This window comes from Musa acuminata, chromosome BXJ3-7 (assembly GCF_036884655.1).
Source record: "Musa acuminata AAA Group cultivar baxijiao chromosome BXJ3-7, Cavendish_Baxijiao_AAA, whole genome shotgun sequence".
NCBI classification, from domain to species: Eukaryota; Viridiplantae; Streptophyta; class Magnoliopsida; order Zingiberales; family Musaceae; genus Musa; species Musa acuminata.
Genome location: NC_088355.1, coordinates 38,250,558 through 38,272,856, shown reverse-complemented (window position 1 = coordinate 38,272,856; position 22,299 = coordinate 38,250,558). Strand labels below are relative to the sequence as shown.

Here is a 22,299-nt window from a genome sequence, read left to right as displayed (position 1 = left end):
AATCACAACTGATGACGAACTTTTTCTGTTATTGTAGAACTGAATTTGTCGCAACTATTCAATTCAGAATCTATCTTTTTCTGAAGTTGTATTTTTGTTCATCGTTTCTATCACTTATTTTGTTTTTTACAAGCTAATTCTAAAGTACATTACCATTTAACCTCAAGCTGCAGATTTCGTGCGTTGGATTGGAGCATTAAGAGAAGCAAAATATGCAGCATCTGCCTTCTCTATGCCGTCGAAAAGATAGCCAAAAGGTGGCATTCTTATGTACCTGCCAGAGCCAGGGGCAACCTTCAGTTTACCATCTTCATAAACCACCCTTCCCTGTGAAATCGTGACTTCAACTTTTCCCTGCAGCGGTGATTTAACAGCAAGTCAGTAACACATTGGGACTCTGTTGTAAAGATTCCAGGACTATGAAAATACTTGAAATGTGAAACTCCATTTGGAATCCTATCAATATTAGGAAAAGAGGTACAAGTCCTTGACAGTTTTGCATTTAGCATCATGCTCGCCCAGTTTGACTAACATATAGTGATCAACGATCAACAATGATTACCTTTCCTTTCGCCCCTTCATACACATTTGTATCGGATCTTGAGTGGTGAGAAGCAGCGGCTATCTTAAAGCTTGCGTTGGGGTTTAATATGATTATATCAGCATCAGATCCTTCCAGTATAGCTCCTTTACGTGGGTAAATGTTGAATACTTTGGCACTGCACAAAGTATGATGCTAAATTTGTAAAACATCACCTGATGATCTATACACATACAACCAAACGATTGTTTTATTTAGATAACGAAGGTTCTTATCGAAAATTAATTTTGTCAAATATATGCAGAAATTTAAATAATACGTATAAACATGTAATGCTTTGTTATTATCAACTTCATTATGCACATCACCATTTTGATAACATACCACTCGGTGCTTGTCACTCGAACATAATCAGTAACCGTCATTTGTCCAGATTCCTGTAACAATGCCAAGTTTTTGCAAATATCATATGAAATTTTGCGGAATATTCCATGTAAGTAGATATTAGTCATCTCAGTGTTGCAGCTTACCACCATCTTATCCCATATTAGATGCATTCTTTCCTCTATACCTGGAATTAATGGTGACAATGTACATCTGATAAGAATGACAATGTCCATCTCATAATGAACATTTAATGCTGCATCAAGGCAACTGCTACCAACACAAGAACATACCATTGACACCATTTGGGATCTTTCTAAAGTCTTCAGAACCAAGAGCTTTTTGAGTCGAGTTAAAAGCGCAATGATCAGTCCCAACAAGCTGCATTGCAGTGAAAAAATTACTAGATATGTTCTTTTTTGGTACATCCTAGCTTTATTACCAATAAATTGATCAACATGAGATGTATGAAATATATCATGTATGCTTGCTAGAATAAAATGCAAACCAAAACCAAAATCACAAAGCAATTGACAGATAGAGAAACATAGATAGAAAAAAAACAAGTGTAAGCAAGTGTTAGAATATAATACTGCCATAAAGAATAGAACAAAACAGTTTCTAAATGTAAAACTGCACCAACAGAACTGTGTTTCATGTCATTCTTATTTATTTTCTCTAATTTTTCTTGACATACGAGGTGAGAAGCATCGTGCAAATCAATAATATGGTACAAAAGCGAGAGTTTATGCCCTTCATATGGAATTGGTAACCTTATGTGCATGCACCCATAAATCTGTATTTCTCTCGCCCAATTATAGTTTTCTACTTTATGTCTAATCAATCCCACATTCTCTTAGAAATATCACTCTCTTTGTATGTAATGAAAAAAGAAGGTTCACCATTATAACAGTAGAGAAGATTCATTACTTGCAAGACACCAGTTGAAAGGGCAGCTTGAAGAGCCTTATCATGTCCTGATGTCCTTATTGGAGGGCTCATTACATATCTAGAAGAAAATAAAAGTAATTATCAGACACAGCAAATATGAAAATTTTAAAACAATGAATGGAATGGAAAATGTACTAGGTCTTACTTTGCAGCAGTAGTGTAGTCAGGATGCCAAAGCCAAGAATCATCAAGGATTAACCCAGAAGCTACAGGTTCACCAATGACCCTTTGCCCTGCATTCATAAGATGAATGCTAGAGAATAAATTTCTACTAGGTAAGCTACTTTGAAATAAGAATTCCCATATCAACCAGCTCCATATTGACCTTTCATCTTAGGTGCAGAACATAAATAGTCATCCTGGAATATATCTTGAAGGCACTAAGAATAAAATTAAAGGAAACGACATAATCTGTTACCTGCTTTTCTGGCCTTGGCAATCTCCTCCATGGCATCAATGCTCATAACATGAACCACATATAAGGGAGTATTGACAAAATTGGCCAAGCGGATAGCTCTTGCAGTAGCTTCTCCCTCCAACTGTTTAAAATTTGCAAGCACATAAGAAAAAGATAGATGGGAATCTAATTACCAAGTTGGAAAAGAAGAAACATAGTGACATATGACAAATGAGTTCAGCTCATTGTACTAGTGATGCATCACTGCTATGATTTAGCTTTAGCATCCTCTTCCAGTAAAGTATTTCCATATTCTACAGTGTGAGAGGTTATCCCATTGTGTTTGAGATAGGAATTCCAAGATCATTTCTAGAAAATGCTAGGTCCAGAATTTTCATCTAAAAGAAAAACATAAGAAAAGGAAAGAAAACAATACTTATTCTGCAAAGCAGCAAATAATATTGTAGGGCTTGAAAAGATAAGCATAAATCTAAAGAGTATTTTCAAAACAGCTGTACAGTACTGGATCAAGCATACCTGTTGCCTGCATTATCATTTAATCCCACTGATCAAGTCAGACATATTTATGTATTCACAAGCAAGACTCGTTCAACTTAAGAGTTTGAAAACCACATATGACAATCACAATAATATTATACTCCTCTCTAAATGCATATGACCTTTATTTCCTTCCCAATTAGGTACATGACAGTCTCCATTCCCATGCTACACCATGTGATATAATAAGCAATGCAGTAATTGCATCAAGTACATGACCAGAAGAAGTTGCAAAAGAGAAAAATCATGCTGATTGATAAAATGATACTTTTTGTGAGTTGTCTATATGTCAATGTAAATCTCCATGCAGAAGTTACTAGTTTGTTAAATGAGAAATTTACTGATGACAACGCTTAAGTAACATTAATTTTCTGTTAATGAACGCAAAAAGCTAGGGAGTAATTTGAACATTAAAAAAAAATAAACAAATAACCTAAAAAATTATTTAAAAAAATATAAATTAAGAAAGGGTAGAACTGACAATAAGTTGCTGAATATATATGGCTTAGAATTACCACTGGAGGCCTCGAAAGAGCATGCCCCTCTGGGCCTGTTATCCCAAGATCTATCATTCTTTTTTGTCCTTCAGCAACAGCATCTCCATTCTCTGCATGAACCATCGCGATTGCACCAAGGGATTTGCACTTCTGCAAGCCTTGCAGTAGGAGCTCATCGCTTATCATCAATGATTCTTTGTATGCCATAAAGAACTTGAAAGAGTTGATCCCTAATGTTTATGCAAAAACATATCAGGAATATCCTTTCTGGAAGGCAAAAAAAAGCCAGCAAAATCTACTTCTAGATAAACAATCAATCTGAAGAGTAATTTATCACCAATAGTAGGTTTCACTAACCATGCTCATTAACCATCAACTCCATGTCCTTTGAAACTCCCTCATCCCACTTTGTTATGGCCATATGAAAGCCATAATCCATTACTGCTTTTTTTGCTTTGTTCATATATGACTCAAAACCTGCAGTCAAGTTCCCATTAACTGGTATAACAAAGTCAATATGCATGGTGGTTCCTCCAGCCAAAGCAGCAGCTTGACCAGTGAAAAAGTCATCTATCGTCACAGTTCCCATAAACTCCATCTCTAGGTGAGTGTGAGGGTCGATTCCACCTGTTATAGTGGCACTTATGTTTTTTATAATCCTCCAAATGTTTCAGGAGATATTGGATAACAAGTGTAAGTAAAAATATTGAGAGCTACTATGATGGTCATAACAAAAATAATCTGTCACCTGGCATGACATACTTTCCAGTTGCATCAATTATTTTCACATGATCACCAACCTGTAAATTACAAAGTTATGGTATTTAGTGAAGAAGCATATGTAATCAAGAATAAATAACGCCCCCTGCCTATATAAACATGCCAAAAGCATAATCTCCTCACACATTTGACCAAAAGAAGAATTGGCTTATAAAGGATCCAGCATCCTCAAGATACTTGAGTTCAAATTTTGTGATGCCCTGCTAAGCCTCACAATGGAAGTGGATGGGTTAATCTGGTTTTTAAGTTTGATGGACAAACCACAAGCAACATGGGATTTTATGAATTTGGATCACATGATTTGAGGTTCATTATACACAGTTACTGGGATAGTAGACTAACTGAGTTGGTGTGAGAATCAAGAGTAGAACATTCATGAGTCAATCTAAGTGGCTGACACATTAAATATGGATTACTTTGTGCTCAACAAGATGCTGTTTTCCCCTGGTTAGAACAAGAACAGAATTTACCTCTTAGACCCAAATTGGAATTGTAAATGTGAATTTTGGGTACTATGAATTAGGCCTTGATAAAAATACTAAACACATGGGTAGGGAAACATTGTATTGCCCCAACTAGTATCACATCAGAAGTGGATGGTGGATTAAGTTGGTATATAAAGTTTGATTAAATTGGCTTGCACAGCTAAAATAAGGAATTGGTGCAGTTCCAGATTCTAGAAGTCCAAGATAACAACATCAGAATCATAAAAAAAAAAATCCCCTCTTTTACTTGAAAAGAAGACGAAGATGACTCAATTACGAGCTCTTTTGCATCGACAACTCAACTAAAGCGGCAAAGTCACACGGTCTAAATCTTACTGACCGCCTCTATACCGAACCAAACGAATAAGAGACAACCCCAAAAACAACTATCAAAAGAATTAGTACCTACACCAACTCACCTTGATGTTAGGCCTCACAGACACAACGATACCATCCTCGATGTACACATCCGCCACCTCCTTGCGATGAGCGTTCACCACGGTTCCCCCCTTGATCAAGATCTTCTCAGACGACAAACCACAATCCGACTCGTACCCAACAGCACAGAACTGACAGAGTTCGATCCAACCACCGATCAGAATCCCGGAACTGGAGAGGGCAAACAAAACAGTGGACCTACCCCTTGCGGCTCGGAGGTCGAACATGAGACGGATACAAGAAAGAGGACAAGGAGGAGGAAGGCATCGGAGCGGAGGGGCCGGCGGGGTGAACAGAAGGCTCTGACCGCCATCGCAGCCATCGGATGATTCCCCCTAGACGTCAGGGAAGACGGAGATATATTATAGGTTTCTCTGCGAAATTTGTAGGCAACAGTTTGTATTTTACTGCAAGAGTACCACAACAGCAATTAAATAAAATAACGAGGGCACATCCGTCTCTTTAGTTCTCTGCAAGGAATCCAAATCTTGTGGCTGTGAGGGTGACGAGATACGCCACGTGTTGACTTGGCGGATCAATCATTCGAATCATGCCGAGGGCCCAAACAGCTCAACATGGTTAAATTAATTTGGGCCCAAATGGGCTTAACATGAGGAGAAAGCCCAAATTGTACATCATCAAATGGATCGTGCATCGCAGGATCACCATCTCCATCGTCAGTTCCTGAGAAGCACATCATCAAATTGTACCCTAGGGATGTGCATCAACTTATGCCGACCTGCTGCACCGTCCCCAAGACAATACTGTTGCAGCAAAGGGCATCCACAGACGAGTAGGTCTTTCAGCTCCATGGGAAGGCCCTCCTCTGGCGAGCACTGCACCTGGTGACAGTTGTCAATCACCATAGACTTCAGGGAGTGGAGCTCCTGCAGCTTAGCAGGCAGAAGGAGGAGATTGTAGCAGCGAAAAACTCCTAAAGATTCGAGCGCGGTGGGAAGTCCTTCCTCGGGGAAACGGTAGAGGTCAGCGCAGTCGGTGACCCGCAGATGCTTAAGAGAAGCCAAATCTTTACAGTCTGCAAGCAGTCTGTTGATCAGTTTGGAGCATGAGCTGATTCGCAATTCTGTGAGCGATCTCGGAAGAAGTCTTTTGTCATCTTCCAAAGGCACGAGCTTTGGACAGTTGTAGATGCTGAGGCTCTTGAGTGAAACAAGGTCTTTGAAGCCTTCTTGGGGCAGCAAGATAAGCTCTTCACAGTCTACGATTGCCAATTGCTCAATGGCCTTCAGTTGTTGCCCAAGCAATCCTTTCTGCAAGGATGTTAAGTTAGGACAGTCATACACATTTAAGGATGAGAACTGGCTGTTTGAACCACGCAGGTCTGGCAGAGTAGTAATCCCCACACCAGAGATTCTGAGCCTTTCTATAGTTGGAGGAAGGCAGGGCAGTTCTCTCAGGTTAGAACAGTCCGCGATTCCAAGATCAGTGAGGCAAGGGAGCAACTCGTCATCATCTGAGCACACCCATTCTTCCAGAGCTGGCATATCCTCAAGTACCAGTTCAATCAATGATGGGAATCCCTTGATGTCACCTCTGCCATGGAACTCTTGACCAATTCTTACCAATCCAGGCACTCCTCCAATGTCCAGATATCTGAGCAATGGCAGCTGTCCGAGAGGTGGAAGGTGTTTGCACCTCATCAAGTTGGAGAGATGAATGGTCTCCAGGTAGCAAAATGATGGGTTGCCTATCCAACTTGGGAGCTTGGTACCTGCATAGCCCATGACCTTCAGCTCTCTCAGTTCATGGTGTGGTTCGAGGTCTTCGAGAACCTCCTCCTCGCAGAGGATATCATCTTCGAGAACAAGGTCTCTGTCCTTTGTCCATTCCAGACTGAGAAAATTGAGGTGCTCCTTGGCATGTAAATTAGCCTCACCGGCCTCCTTCCTGTCGACCACACTCTCCAGATTCTGGATGCACAGATGTCCTCGAAGCTCATTCATGTCTTGCAGCTCCGTTATCTTGAATCCACCATTCTTGCGGACGACGAATCGTTCTAATTCTTGAAGGCAGGTTAGACATCCTAATCCAGCTATTCCAGAGATCAACGTGCTGGTTGCTTCGAGATGTCGCAGATGGATCAGATTGGTGATACCACAAGGTATCTCGGTTAGGAAATTGCAGTTCCTTAGGATCAATGTCTGTAGATTATATAGCTTACTGATCGATTGGGGCAGTGTTCTGATATCCGTCTTTGCGAGGTCCAAGTACCGGAGCTGGATCAAACTTCCGATCGAATTCGGTAGCTCTTCGATGTCTCTCCGGCGCAGCTTCAACACACGCAGGCATTTCAGTCTCAGAAAGAGCTCATCGGGGATGCCACCCGTCCTGGACTTGTACCCTTTCAGCAACAGAAGTGAACGTAGTTTCTTGAACTTGAAGAAGCTCTCAACTGAAGTTGCCATCGAATGAGTACACGAGAATGATAGATGACGGATCTTCTTCTCCAGGCCGACGTTTCTGAGGCCACACTCCAGCCGGTGGCATTCTTCCACGGACAGAGACTGCGCCAGGTCATGGATGGCATCATGCATCACGTAGTACCCCTTGTGAGACTGGAAGAAGGATCTGCTGACAAGCTCATCGAAGTAGCTGCTGCCGATGTCCTCCATCCGTTTGCCTCCCGTCGGCTGGATGAAGCCCAGCGCCATCCATGTCTTCACCAGTCTATCCTTGTCGAAGACGAAGTCCTTGTGAAACACAGAGCAGAACACGAAACACTGCTTCAGATGAGAAGGCAATTGCTTGTAGCTCAACCTTAGAGCTGGTAAGATGTTGTTCTTGTCCGCCGGCAACTCCCAGATCTCACTCCTCAAGATGCTCTTCCACTCTTCTTCCTCAAGCTTGGAGAACAGCAAGCTCCCAATTGCCATAGCTGCGAGAGGCAATCCCTTCAAGTTCTTCACTATCATCTTACCTATCTTCTCAAGATTCGGGTGTGTGCTCGAATTCCCACCCACAAACGCGTAGTTCCTGAACAATTCCCAGCAGTCATCATCCGAGAGTTGTTTCAGCCGGTACGAAGGCCAGCCGCCCATGATCCGTCCCACGTTCTCGTTCCGGGTCGTCACCAAGATTTTACTTCCTCGTTCCCCACCGATGATGGCATTTCGATATCTATACCACTTGATAGGATCCTCGTTCCACACATCGTCTAGAACGAGCAGGAAGCGCTTCCCCTGCAACTGTTCAAAGAGGTCCTCTTGGATCAAGGTCATGTTTGTGGTGGTGGCGTAGAATTCCCTGGTTGCGGACTCCAGTGTCTCTCTCGTCAGCTTGGTCTCGTCGAAGTTCTCGGAGACGCACACCCACATACGCAATTGGAAGTGCTGCTTGATCCTGTGATCGTTATAGACAGATTTAGCGAGAGTGGTCTTTCCAAGCCCTCCCATGCCAATGATGGGGAGGACGGTGACAGTGTGGCCTGAATTATTGGCAGAGAGCAACATGCTTATGAGAGCCTCTCTGTCTTCTTCCCTGCCTAACACCTTTAGATCATCCTCCAGCGAGCTCGTCTGCGGCCGCTCTGTGATCTGAAGTTGACTTATCCCACCTGATACTTGAAGGCCCAGATTGTGCCGCTCCGTTGCAATCCTATCAAATCTTTCTTGGACTGCTTTTGTTCTGTGTGCTAAGTTGTAGTGATACGAGCTCCTGTGCCAACAAGAATGGGAGAAGCAACCACTGACCTGCATCTTCCAGCTGCATCTCCGAGCTCTGCTCTCCATCTCCCACCTGATCTTTGCCGCTGCGCACTCGTCCAGCAACTCATCCATGTCGTAGGCCACATCCTTGAGCTTGGCCAGCCAGTGCCTCACTGACTTGTCCTGCAATTGCTTCTCCTCTGCATCTTCAAGCAGGGCTTGGATCGTCGACAGAGTGGTCGCCAGGTTTTGTAGCTCGCCACGGACACCGCGAAGCAATCTGAACTCGTCGACGGCAGCGGTGATCACCTTCTCAAAGAGCACCTGCATGAAGGCTGACAGAACAGCTTGTCCTGCCATGGCGTTGAGCTCCCTATTTCCCTGGTGAAAGGGCCAAAGAGAAGGGAAGATGAGAACGCAATTGAAGTCTTCTCGGCGCTGTCGTTGCTGACTTTGTCGTGTGAATTAATTGGTGGCCATCTTGACTTGACTTGTAATGACTTTCTGCATATTATTTGTTTCTTCGGACTAAATTATTCTTCATAAAATAACTGTTTCTGGTTATCATAAAATATTGTTTACCTCAAATTAATTAGGCTTTTTGCAGTTCCATATCTACCATCGACTTTAGCTCTAATGCTTTCCGAACACGATGGTAGCAAGAAGTCGATATGATCATCATGATCATGATCATCATCAGTTTGTTGCCGCTTCATAAATGTTCATAAATGCCCTCGTGTACACAGCTCGTTCACAGTACAACCAACAAATATCGGCCGACATAATCATTTTTTTTGTTGCGCTGTTCCCGTTATAATGCTGCATGACCCATTATAACGTTTCGGCCCCTAAGGCAGAATCAAGAATCAAGAAACAAGAAACGGAAAAGGGAAGCTCCCGTTCTTGTCCTTCGGTTAACCGTGTTTGTTCTCGGTTCGATCTCGTCCCCATTCTCGTCTGGTCCTATCTCTTCTCCGGCGTCGAAAGCCTTCGTTGCCGCGAGCGCTTTCCCACTGTCCTATTTGGGCTCCATGGCCGTTCGCTCAAGCTCGGATTGTCGTATCAGGTTTCCTTCTTCTTTCTTGTGTTTTCTTTCCCTTCACTCTTTTATCTGATGGTGGTTTCGTTTCTTGCGCCCTAGCGGTGCCGCTTCATGTTACGTGTTCTTCGAACTGCGACATTGGACATCTAACTCGGATTTTGGAGTTTTTTTTCCTTCTCCCGGATCATGAGGGTTGCTTGTGTTGATTGAATGCTTTTTAGCCAACTTAAGACATACACGGACACTTTCTTGAATTTAATCTGTCATCGTGGGTCTCTATTCAAGTTTTGTTAGCGGTGCGTGGAGGGTGGATGAATCTCCAGCAACCATCCAGTAGTTACACAGGGAATGTGGTGGTTGCGCCGAGGGAGATGGGTGCTACTTGCCCTGGTGAGATCGGGACAGGAAGGATTGATGCCATCTTTCTACGCTCTCCTTTTCTTGACTTTCTTGAATTAACTCAATATGTTACTTTGGTGTAGTAGATCTTATTTCCCTTTTTTAATTGATTCAACATGATAGTTCTTAGTTATGTCTTGTATCTTCTCAAAATTAAATAGAACTGTTGGCTGGCAATATGGGGGCTATGTTCTCAAAGCTTTTCTGGTTTCCTCTTCGTTTGTTATTGCAGAACATCTTTCAAGAGTTCCAACTAAGGAAGTTCGTTACCTCCATCTTTGCTTTCTCATAAGCACCAGAGATGATTTTTGGCCTATATCTGCTTTATTACTTCGGGTCTCTGAGAGAGAAATAAGCTCAAATAAACATTCAGTGAGTTTTTTTCATATGAACTTATGATTCTTGGGAAAATTACTTGAGAATTTATGCAGTTGAACCATTTTGTGCATGCAAATCTGCAACCCAAGCAATTAGCTTCCTCTTGAACATTATTAACTTACCTGAATTAATTGAACTACACAAATTATATCTGTTTATTGCTTCAGTATATCATTCTTTTGACTATGTTGCCCTCCCATTGATCTTTTTGGCATGCAGATCTTTGTATTATTCTCTGTAATCTTCTCTTTGTTGCTGGAAATTCTAGCTTTGGTGTACCTTAAACGTATGCAGTATTAGTGAATTATGTTTATCAGAGCATCATTTTTAGCTTTCAAGAACTATAACTTCTTGTGACATTCTTTTATTTGGTATATCTATTTTATCCCTTGTCTTTGCCTCTTCTAAACGTTCCTTTTTCCAAGATAATGTGCTATATTTTCTGAACTTGATAGGTTCGGTTACTTTTATTCATTTTTCTTCCATTCCTTTGAACAGCTACGCTCGGTAGGTTCAAAGAAATAGAAATCAGAATTAGTCTAAGACACTATTATTTGAGGAAGAATAGAGGCATGGCAAGGGAATTAAACACAGGGAGTGGAAGGAACAAATTCATCGAAGGTAATGACTGAGATGATGAGAAAGAGCGAGCTACTGAATTGTGTAGTTGGAGCTAGGAGTTTGGAGAAAAGGCCAAGTGGATAAGTTAGAGAGCCATTGGAGTACAAGAGCAGCATGAGTTTAGGGTTTAGGTTGGTCATATTTTTGCCTAGATTGAGTCATATTACTGAAAAAATGAACCAGTTTGATCCCCATAATTCATCGGTTTATTAAAAAACTAGAATGAATGACTAACCTGATCGGTTTTTAATAAACTGCATGAATAGTCCGAATCAAATAAAACTGATCTTGATTTGTAATATATCAAAAGTTATTTATATACCCGCTACTTAAAGCTTTCTTATCATATGTTCTAGAGGGTATTTATACCCATCTTACATTAGGATTAACTGTCATGTCTCAGATTTATAAAATAATAAATCATCATTTTATTACTTATAATTTACGGAAGATTTTTTTTTAATCTTTGAATTCAAATTTTTTATCTTTACAAAACTTAATATTTTTTAACTAAAAAAATCACATCTTCTTAGTTGGGTCAGAAGTGATAAAAAAGTCTCCTCCACCCAAGCCTTAGATCTATTATAAAGTAACAGGTTACTCTGAAAATAAATATAGGATAAAAACACATCAACAACCACACATACGGGTAGAAACCTTCGAAAAATCATAAAAATAATCTTCGATACTTATAAAATATATACAGATGTCAATAATTTAAGATGGAATGATAACATATCAATTCATTATGAATCTCATGTATCAAAAAAATAATGATAATTCTTATGCAGTAAACAAAATTATGCGTACATCACATCCAATGGTACACTCTCTCAACAATGGATGGAGAGATCGACATACTTTATGAGATAGATTCCTTCCAACAGCGGATAAAGATAATTCATATTGCACTTCCAACAACGGATGAAATAGTATCCCTCATCCGCCTAAATGAGGACATATTCCTCTTAACAGCAGATCAAGAAATCATCATACTGTCACGTTTGATGGCCCAGTAATTCTCAAAGTAAATCGCCCTACCTGCCTTCGGTTAGGGTACAATAAAAAGTTCTAAATTATACGTTAGATAAAAACTTTTAAGTTCATCAAATCATAAGTACATTAGACATTAATCTCTTAATAGTTCTCAATTAACCAAAACCCTAATTGAAGTAGCCCAATTGACTTAAACTAAACTCAATTCAATTAGGACGTAAAGGAATCAACCTCAAATCCTTATAAAACAGTTTGGAATTATCCTATATTGATTTAATTTGGATTTGATTGGTTTCAATTAAGTCAAGTTGGTTTAGAATCACGATGAATCGGCTTGAATCGATCAAACTAATTAATTAATGAACTCAAACCAATAGAGGGAAAGAAAATTAGACTATGTCATATAGTGCTAGCCTAAATTGACCCGACCCACCTAAGCCTTGCGGAGGTCACGTGTGCTACATATGCCTATCCCATATAGCAGGTTGGGTTGAGGTATAATGGGTTGGATAGCGGAGCGGCGATGTATTTAACTCCAATCATATAATTGGGCGGGTCTAGCTTCACGTGCTAGGCTAAGCCTCACTAACGAGTTGGGTTAAGTCTTACCACTAAATTGGGTCACACTTAGCTCGCGAGTTGGGTCGTGCCTAGTTACATGAGCTAGGTTATGCTTGACCACGTGAGCTAGGTCATATCTGGTCACATGGACTGGGTCATGTCTAACCACATGGGTTAGACCATACCTAACTATATGGGTTGGGTTATGTTTGACCATATAGGCTGAGGTGTACCAGATGGGCTGAGTCATGCTTAACTATATGGATTAGACCATACCTAGCCATATGGACTGTGGTTATGATCGATAACATATGTTAGGCCATACCTGACCACATAGGCTGAGATGTACTTGGTCACATGGGTTAGTCTACCCTATCAACTTAACTTAGGTTAGACCCCAATTTTATCCCTCTTATTAAATTATATTTTAATACTTCTAGAAGTACTTTAAAATATTTTAAAATAACAATTAACATCAAATCCATTTTTTTCATAAATTAACTAATTTTGATTCATGATTCCAAATTTAAAAATAATTTAATCGTTGAAATTCGTATAGAATTTCTAGAAACATAAACATGTCTAATTAAATGAATTAGAATTAATATATAAATTAATTAATCATTTTAACATCATAATTCAATGATCATTATTTATTAATCATAAAATTTGAAAATCGAAACATTATTATGCATCATACAAATTATATCAATTCTAATATCAAAGATCTCAAAATATGAATAAAAGCAAATAAGAAAAGAATAGAAGATTCTATCTCTCTTCAGGGAATCCTCTTCTTAATCTTTTTACTGTTAGGCTCGGTAAAGAATGAGAGAATGGAAACCCTTTTTATATAGGAGAAGATGTGCTTGAAAGATAAATAATAATTTAATTTTTATTTTTAATTTATTTTTATTTTGTTTTTACACACAAAGATAGAATTATAATATTTTTATGGTCAACACACAAAAATAAAATTTAAACTATTTATTTTCTAAAAATCACATCACTTGTTAAGAAATAAATCAATTAATAATTTGATTAATTGATAAAATTCTTAATTTATCCACGTGATTAAGAAAATCAAATTTAATCATTTTCTTAATCATACTATACAAACAAGGAAGTTAATAATTTAAATAAAATAACACATTATTTATGGCAATTTGATTTATATTAAGGGAGGAAAATCATCGATGTTTACATTCCTTCACACTTAACAAAAATTTGTTCCCAAATTTAATATAATAAATAATATTAATTCAACATAGTTCGCACTTGAAATACTAAGTCAAAAGATAAATCTAAATCAACTTGAAAATATTTAGATGTAAATGTGCCACTTGAAAACTTTAAGTTAAAAGATATGTGTTTTTTGGACATTTTTCTTTTTTTTTAGCACATGTCAAAGCATCTTAACATATGTCAAATCTAATATTAATTTCAAGGATAATATTTGATATAAAAAATCATAAGGGTAAATACTTTTCAATTTATATATTTATGAAAGACCCTACAAAATTTTTGTACTTAAAATTTGTCAAAACTCTTACATCTAAGAAAACAATTGATACTATTATCTCCAATTAGTAAGACTAGACATGTTAATCACAAACATTCATAATAACATAAGGTAAAAGTGAGAAAGAAAATTAATCATCGACCATAAAGAAACCACACAATAAGTAGTAAATATATTCTTATAATTTCTTATTAAATTTATCTTATTCATAACTATTGACAAAATTAATATTCCAAAGCAGAGGATAACAATATTCAGAAAGTAATATGTCAAATTATAATAGAAATTATTTCAAGCTTCATTTATATATAATCTACCTAAAATTTATAACGAAATTATATGAAGAAATTCTAGATCCCCTGGACAAACTATGGTAGAAAAAAATGCTACAAGACTCATGAAATAAACTTATTTTTTTAGTAAAATAAAATTTTAAACATTTCATTGTGAACATAAGTATCATATAATATTTCTAATCAGATTACCAAATTATTTTTTAAAAAATATTAAATATAAATCTAATATGTGCATCTTTATGAATAATGAAGTCAATTGACAAATACATCTCAAAAATGAAATAATATATTCTATAATCAAATTAATAACTCTTATTCACTTTTCAAAAAGTGGATAAGATTGTTATGATAAAATTATATCCAAAACATAAAATTTTACAAGAGTTTCTACGATAAAACATTACAACACTTATTGCAATTTAAAGAAAATACACTAAAATTTTAGCCTTTTACTTAATAATCTCAGTTCAAGTCTATTTAATGAGACTTTCCTTGAGTAATATCTTTAATTAATTAATTTTATCTAAAAATAAATCATATTTGGCTAAGTAAAATGATCTTAATCTCTTAACTCAAAAATCTAAATATCAAAAAATAATTAAGTCATCTAATATTCTAATCCTAGGATCTCTCATATTCCAACAAATCCTCAACACTATTATTTTGATATTGTTAAATTATCACATCCGAAATTTATAAAAAATATAAATCATCATTTTATTTTTTATAATTTATATAATACTCTTTTTAAATCTTTGGATTCAAATTCCTATATTTACAATACTAAATATTTTTTAATTAAAAAATCATATACCACAAGTAACGAAAAAGTCTTCTCTACTCAAGCCTTAGATCTATTACGAATTAGTAGGTTACTCTAAAAACAAATATAAGATAAAAACACATTAGTAACCACACATGCTGATAGGAACCTCCGAAAAATCATAAAATTAATCTTTAATACCCGTGAAATATATACAAATGTCAATAATTTAATATGAAATGATAACGTATTAATTCATTATGAAACTCATGTATTAAAAAAATAATGATAATTCTTATGTAGTAAATAAAATCGTGCATCAGTCATATATAATGCATCTTGATGACATATATAATAGTTAGATAACAAAGACATACATTATACCCGATGATGTACTCTCTAATAGCGGGTGAAGAGATATGCATACTTTACGGGATAGATTCCTCCCAACAGTTGATGAAGACAACCCAAGTTGCACTCCCAATAGCGGATGGAGTGGTATCCCTCATCCGCCCATGCGGGGACACATTCTTCCAACAGCAGATGGAGGAATCATTTAACAATCATGTCTCACTGCTCGCTAATCTCTGAAGGAATCATCGTACTTGCTCTTGGTAGGGATGCATAGTCAATCATGACATTCATTTGCATTCATTCATTCATGCATCAAAGAGATTGTATGATAAGATATTATGAGGGACCATGATTGATGTATGACCTACTAGACTAAGTCTATTGGTGGCTCTGCATTGTGATGGACCCAAAGCTCCTTTCACAAGTTGTACTTCTAATGTGGACTATTCAGCATGGTCACATATACTATATAGTAGCAATCACATCAATATCATCAACTTAATCTAAGAAACAATAGAAAATCATTAATCATTTCCTAATAATAATACTTTCAAATAAAATTTTTAAGTTCATCAAATCATAAAGATATAAGTCATCAATCTCTCAATAATCCTCAATCAACCAGAATCCTAATTGGAATAGCCCAATTGAATTAAATCAAACTCAATTCAATTAAGACCTAATGAACCCAACCTTAAATCCTTATAAAACCGATCTGGAATAACCCTAGATTGGTCTAATTTAACCTTGATTAGTTTTAATAGGTCAAGTGGGCTTGAATCGGTCAAGATGGTCTGGAATCGCCCTGAACCGTTCGAACCTGTTTGAGTCAGTCAACTAATGAACTCAAACCAATAATGGGAGAGGAAATTATACTATATCGTATAGTGCTAGCCCAAACCGAACCGACCCACCTGAGCCTTGGGTGGGTCACATGCGTCGTATATGCCTGTCCTTGGTAGTAGATTGGGTCGAGGTATAACGGGCTGGATAGAGGGACGATGATGTGTCTAGCGCTAGTCGTATAGCTGGGTGAGCCTAGCTTTGCGGGTTGGGCTGAACCTCACTCACAAGTTGGGTTGAGCCTAACCATTGAATTGGGCCACTCTTGGCTCGTGGGTTGGGTTGTGTCTAACCACATGGGTTGCGTCATACCTGGCTATATGGGTTGGACCGTACCTGGCCACATGGGCTAGGTCATGGCTAACGACATGGGTTAAACTATACTTGGTTATATGAGCCGGGTTATGCCTGACTATATATGCTAGGTTATACCTAGCCATACGGGCTAATTTGTACCTAGGCACATGGGCTGGTTTGGCCAATCAACTTAAATTAGATTTCAATATTTTCATATATACTTTAAAATATTACAAAATAATAATTAACCTCAAATCTATTTTTTTTTCATGAATTAATTAATTTAAATTCACTATTATAAATTTAAAACTAATTAAATCATATAAATTTATACATAATTCTTTGAAACATAGATATGTCTAATTAAATGAATTAGAATTATTATTAAATTAACTAATCCTTCTGACATATAACAATTTTAATATGAAAGATTTCAAAATATAAATAAAAACTATTAAGAAAAGAATAGAGGATCTTTTCCTTCCTCGAGAATCCTCTCATCGAGGAATCCTCTCTTCAATCATCCCTCTAATATTTGAGTAATGACAATTATGTTGGATAAACAATTTGTTTTGTTTTGTTGAATAACTTATTTTAGATAAATATTAATGTTTATAATGTTAGTTGATGTTATTCATTTTATCTAAACTGAACTTCCATCATATTTAAGACCATTTGAATTTTTTTGTTTATTTTGATATTTATAGATTTTTTTTAAATCTTTTCTAGTACTACATATAATTTTGAATTAATGTGGTCCGACCAACTGACTCACCAATTTGACCAATGGCATAAGTGACTCAAGGCTCTATCGGTTTGTTTTCTGATATTAAGTCTATGGTCGAGTTGTAGTATCTATTTTATAGGAAATTTTTTAGATAGTTTTGATTGTTATTTTGGTTCAAATTATTACGTATATTTAAAATAACTTAACTGTGTGTTTGTTAGGTAACGAAAAGCTCATTATTGAAACTTTACTTCACATTTTAGTTTATGTTTTAGAATCTTAACCGATTGCTTAGGTTAATTTATGTACATAAGTGGTTCACTGGGTGGAGAGGCATATGCTTGATTTCTGATCATGAAAAATTGTTTCCTCTGAATGATTGTCAAGTTTCTCAGTGTTGTGCCATGGCTTTTGTTGGAAACTTTTTGGCTGTACTAGGTGCTATGTCAAATATATGGGCAAACTGTCCAGGGAAAAAACATGAATACAACATGAAAGATATTATATTTAAAAATAAGTTAGATGAAATATGCAAAAAATATTCTTTCACACATTTGCAATATATGTAGAAAATAGAGGACTTTTCAATTAATAAAGAAGGTTGTAGGTTCAAAGAAAAAGGGGCATGTAGGATCCACTGTAGGTAACCTATTTTCAAACTTGGTGGATTTTGACTTGTGACAAAGGGTTATGTGATTGATCTTGAGAAATTGGGGCTCTAGAGGAATCGGCTGGGATCAGCAGATCTTGGGGAATATCAGCCAATCTCGAACCATCTTTGTTGATCCTTCCTAGCTGATAGATGTGGCTCTTGTCTATGGTTTATTAATATATTTTATAAAAATTGACATATGTTTTCTATTACTAATAATGTAAATAAGATACAAAAATATATTTATATTTTTAAATCTAATATATTTTTAAAAATTTTAAAATTCCTTTTCCCTTATTTCTGTTTTTTATTTTTAATTTAAATTATTTTCTTGGTCAACTATGACCCTGTCAATCCAATCTGACCGAGACCAAGTTTGTAATTGATTGATCCCTACACCAACTCCTATTTTGCTACCTATGGTTCTCGTGAGTCACCAAGAACTGGTAGGCCTACGACATTGTCTAATGATTTGCATGTAATTGGAAGTTGTCACTTACTTTTCATTCCCAAACATCATGATGATCATCTGTATTACATATGGGAAACAAAAAATCTAGAAGCCTACCCCATATGTGATTGATTATTGGGAAGACTTTTATGTTCCATCTGCATTAATTAGATAAAATATACATTGAGATTATAAAGGCAACAGAGTTCCTTACTAGCTCTGAAATGGTAACCAACTGCACTTTCATTTATTGCATGCTGTTTTTCTTATTTATTTGGTTGATAGTGTTGATTTCTCTTGTAAACTACTAAAAATGGTAAGAAAGATATATAGCTGGCTTGACTTGGACATCGGTCCTTTGCATCTTAAGTTTCTGGGGTGCAAATCACCGTAGGTGCTTGATTAAAATACTTACAAAATCATTGTAAATATTCAAGAATCTTTCTTAAATTAGTTTTTTCGACAAGCTGTATGCTGTATAACTCTGATTTGGCGGCCTAACCATATGCTGTATAACTCTATAAATTGGCTGCCTTATGGGGTTATTTCATATCTGTTGTATAGTATTAGAAACCAAATTTCATTAAGCAACAAGAACCCAGAATCTCTCAAAACACATATTTTGGTCACCCTGGGAGGGGTTATACCACTTGGTCCGTATCTCTGATTCGGCTATTGTGCTAAAGGAAATGCATGACTTGATGGATCAGTGACATCATAAAACGATTCACATACTACTACTCAAGAGTCATACAGCAGCATTGAGCAATAAAATGCAACTGCATGATCATTTACAGACCTTTATTACATCCTTCTGCTACTTAAATCTGCTGGCACTATAAAAGAATACTGAACAGAATTCTTCTTTTGCATCAAGCTGGGGTGCTATTATATCTTTTCGAGTCCTACTCTGAGGAATTTGGATCAGCCTTCTTCTGAGGTCATTCCAACTGTTTTCTTTCTCTTTTTTTTTTTTTACTCTAAAGCTGCTTGTTCACCAAAAAGGGTAGTAAATGCATCAGCTACATCATGTAAATGCTGGCATTTTCTCGGTGGATATTGATTGTTAGGAAGTTAACATAGGATAACTATTATCTGACAAGAAATCCACCATCAGATGTTGTTGCCCAAACCTTATTTCTTTTATTTTAAGTGGATCCATTTCCAACTCCTTTTTGGCACCTGAGCTACATCTGCCCCGTATCTCTTTTTGTTTTGACTAAAGAAATATCTTTTGCCAGTAGTTTTTAGCTAATGATTTGATTGCCTGACAATGTGATTATCAGGATTTATTTGACTCAAATTTTGTTGACAAAAAATTTCCATTCTCCATTTTAAATGATTTCATGAGAAGATATTTTTGTTTATACTTACGCTGTTGTTTTTGGATGATTATGTTATCTTGACTGGGGAGCTTAACTTTTCTGCAGATCCGTCGACTAAACTTGCTTCTAGGCCATATGATCTGCCTTTCTACCATTTTATCTTTATAATTTTAGTTTCGTTGAGGTTCTGTATGTTCGACAAACTATTGACAAATGATTCATCTATTTAGCCGATTGTCAGGTGACTCTTAATATTAAAATTTCTTTATTATATAGAAAATCAACTTGATATTGATAAGTGTTTGCTACGATAATAGCCGGTTTTGCCTAAGTGCATAATCCTTGCCCAATTGTTTCGTAACCTCTAAGATCTCCTAACTGTAAAAGAGAAGGGTTAGAAGAAATGTTTAACTTGGGGTTTTATATATATATATATATATATTTTAGCAAGCACTCGATAGATAATGTAAATTACAAATTTTTGTAAGTTTTGAATGATCGTACAATAAAGAATCCAATGTGGTTCATCGCGATCAAAAGTCTCCAAAAATATTCACATGATACAATTACATAACATAACAACGTACCAACCATAGTTAATACTTCAAAAGTTTATCCAACCATGTCATTCGGATAACTCTAAGTTGTACTAGTTGATACTTTTTGGATGATATGTTTTTGAGCAATTTTACCCTTGCATGATGACCATACAATCTATGTGTAAAGAATTGAAACAGTCATAAAAACAAATTAAAATAGGGTTGTCCAACCTACTACAAGCTCTCTACACACTGTATAAAGTATAAATAAAATCGAAAGATACAAACATGTAGAAATATTACATTGAACACCTAACACCTTGTGTACAGACTTGTCCATGACATCCTCTTCTACTTATTCCTTTAATGTCCTTGTCAAAGTTTTTGTGGATATTATTTTTTCTTACCTTAGTTGAATATTCAATCCTTTGCTTTAGCTACAACACATCTCTTGACTCCCAACTACTCTTCGTCGTTGTTGTTTAGTAGTCAAATTTTGATCCATCTATTCTGTTTCAACTTGTTAATAACTCTGACTCTAATGTGGGGTTAGTTGAGTTCTAGTCTCTACTAGTTTTGGTCACCTTTATGATTGTATCATATTCTCCATCATTATTATTACCAACTCTTTTTAGTAGAAAGGGTACAATATCGCGTACTGTCTACTTCGTTCGTTAGTCGAGCACTCCCACGTTGGCTTGAAGTCTCACACTATGGCCTATTTTGATGAGAAGCCCTTCGACATCGATCTTACGAAGTTTCATAACCTCTACTCTTCTGTCTTGTATTAGTATTTGAAATTTGTCTTTATATTTTCCACCTCCTCGGTCCTTTTCACGATCCTTTTCACGACCATATGCTCTTCCTCCATGAGAGCAAAGGATCGATATCCTCACTGAAGTCTCGCCTTTGCAATATTATGATGCTTCCATGCCTATGGTCATATTATTTGTTACCTACCATGTGTCCCTATTCACGATCGGTAAATTCGCCTTTGTGGCACTATGACATTCCTACGAGTCCACCTCAATTTTAATCGGTGCTTAATTTTAGATAGCTATCTCTTTTGATCACTTTCTTCAATACTTTTGTATTCTCCAAGTAATTTCCATTGATCGATAAGATAAAAAAAACAGATCGTAACACTCATCCATGACCTTTACTATTACATTATAAGGCTTGTGTCGATTATGTTCTCCCGTGAGTCACTAATAGCAAAGGCTATGCATGAAAATTGCTTATAATTTATATTATTAAGTATTTATTGAAATATTTTTTTATGGGATCTTAAGTTAAATGCTTGTAACTCGTCTCCTATGGGACCATAAAAAGATTTTACGTATCCATATATTGATACATAAAGGTACTATACAATTTAAGCAAAATCAACTAGGTCTATGATACTCCTATCATCTTAATCATATTGTCTTTACTTTATGAATAATATATTCATCAATCTTTTTATTTTACTTAAATAATTGATCTAAGATATATATAAATTCATGTTATATTTAATGGAGTAGCTAAGAGACAAAATAGCATAAGACTATGCCTTTTAAACTCACGATCGAAAATTTGAACACATATAATTCAATCTCAAATATAGGGTAATTAACTTCTAGAAATAAGTCTTTTATCACATACACGATAGGGTTCCATAACATTTCCCAAGGCTCTTGCCGATTTCAGGATGATCTAAGAAGATGTTTACATGACTTGAACCTTAGTCACCTATGTCATAATATTTTTATTTGATTGAATTTCCCCCGAATTGTCCCCATTTTTGGCTGACCGAGGCGAAGCAGGGCCAGAGAGCCGCGAACCAAAACTCTGCTCT

At 36.6% G+C, this 22,299-nt stretch overlaps 2 protein-coding genes and 1 long non-coding RNA gene across 4 annotated transcripts; 1 reads left to right on the top strand and 2 right to left on the bottom strand.

The window, feature by feature from the left end:
* Positions 1 to 9: 9 nt before the first annotated feature.
* LOC103992464 (dihydropyrimidinase) lies at positions 10 to 5,500 on the bottom strand. Its single transcript, XM_009412165.3, has 13 exons — positions 5,234 to 5,500; positions 5,013 to 5,162; positions 4,077 to 4,128; positions 3,686 to 3,955; positions 3,347 to 3,558; positions 2,295 to 2,415; positions 2,022 to 2,109; positions 1,856 to 1,934; positions 1,219 to 1,306; positions 1,072 to 1,112; positions 926 to 978; positions 563 to 719; positions 10 to 354 (listed from the first exon to the last, which is right to left on the bottom strand). The coding sequence occupies exons 1-13, from the start codon at positions 5,351 to 5,353 to the stop codon at positions 163 to 165; spliced, it is 1,623 nt and encodes a 540-aa protein (XP_009410440.2). The 5' UTR covers positions 5,354 to 5,500; the 3' UTR covers positions 10 to 162.
* An 82-nt stretch (positions 5,501 to 5,582) lies between these two features.
* On the bottom strand, positions 5,583 to 9,229 carry LOC103992463 (disease resistance protein RGA2). Of its 2 annotated transcripts, XM_065159703.1 has the most exons (2): positions 8,742 to 9,229; positions 5,583 to 8,391 (listed from the first exon to the last, which is right to left on the bottom strand). In XM_065159703.1, the coding sequence occupies exons 1-2, from the start codon at positions 8,840 to 8,842 to the stop codon at positions 5,709 to 5,711; spliced, it is 2,784 nt and encodes a 927-aa protein (XP_065015775.1). In that variant the 5' UTR covers positions 8,843 to 9,229; the 3' UTR covers positions 5,583 to 5,708. The 2 variants fall into 2 exon arrangements, with proteins under 2 accessions (XP_065015775.1, XP_065015774.1); XM_065159702.1 differs by having other exon boundaries at positions 5,583 to 9,229.
* A 340-nt stretch (positions 9,230 to 9,569) lies between these two features.
* Positions 9,570 to 20,194, top strand: LOC135643111 (uncharacterized). The gene is made up of 3 exons (XR_010498150.1): positions 9,570 to 9,762; positions 10,370 to 10,509; positions 20,029 to 20,194. It is a non-coding gene; the product is annotated as an uncharacterized LOC135643111 (long non-coding RNA).
* Positions 20,195 to 22,299: the final 2,105 nt, after the last annotated feature.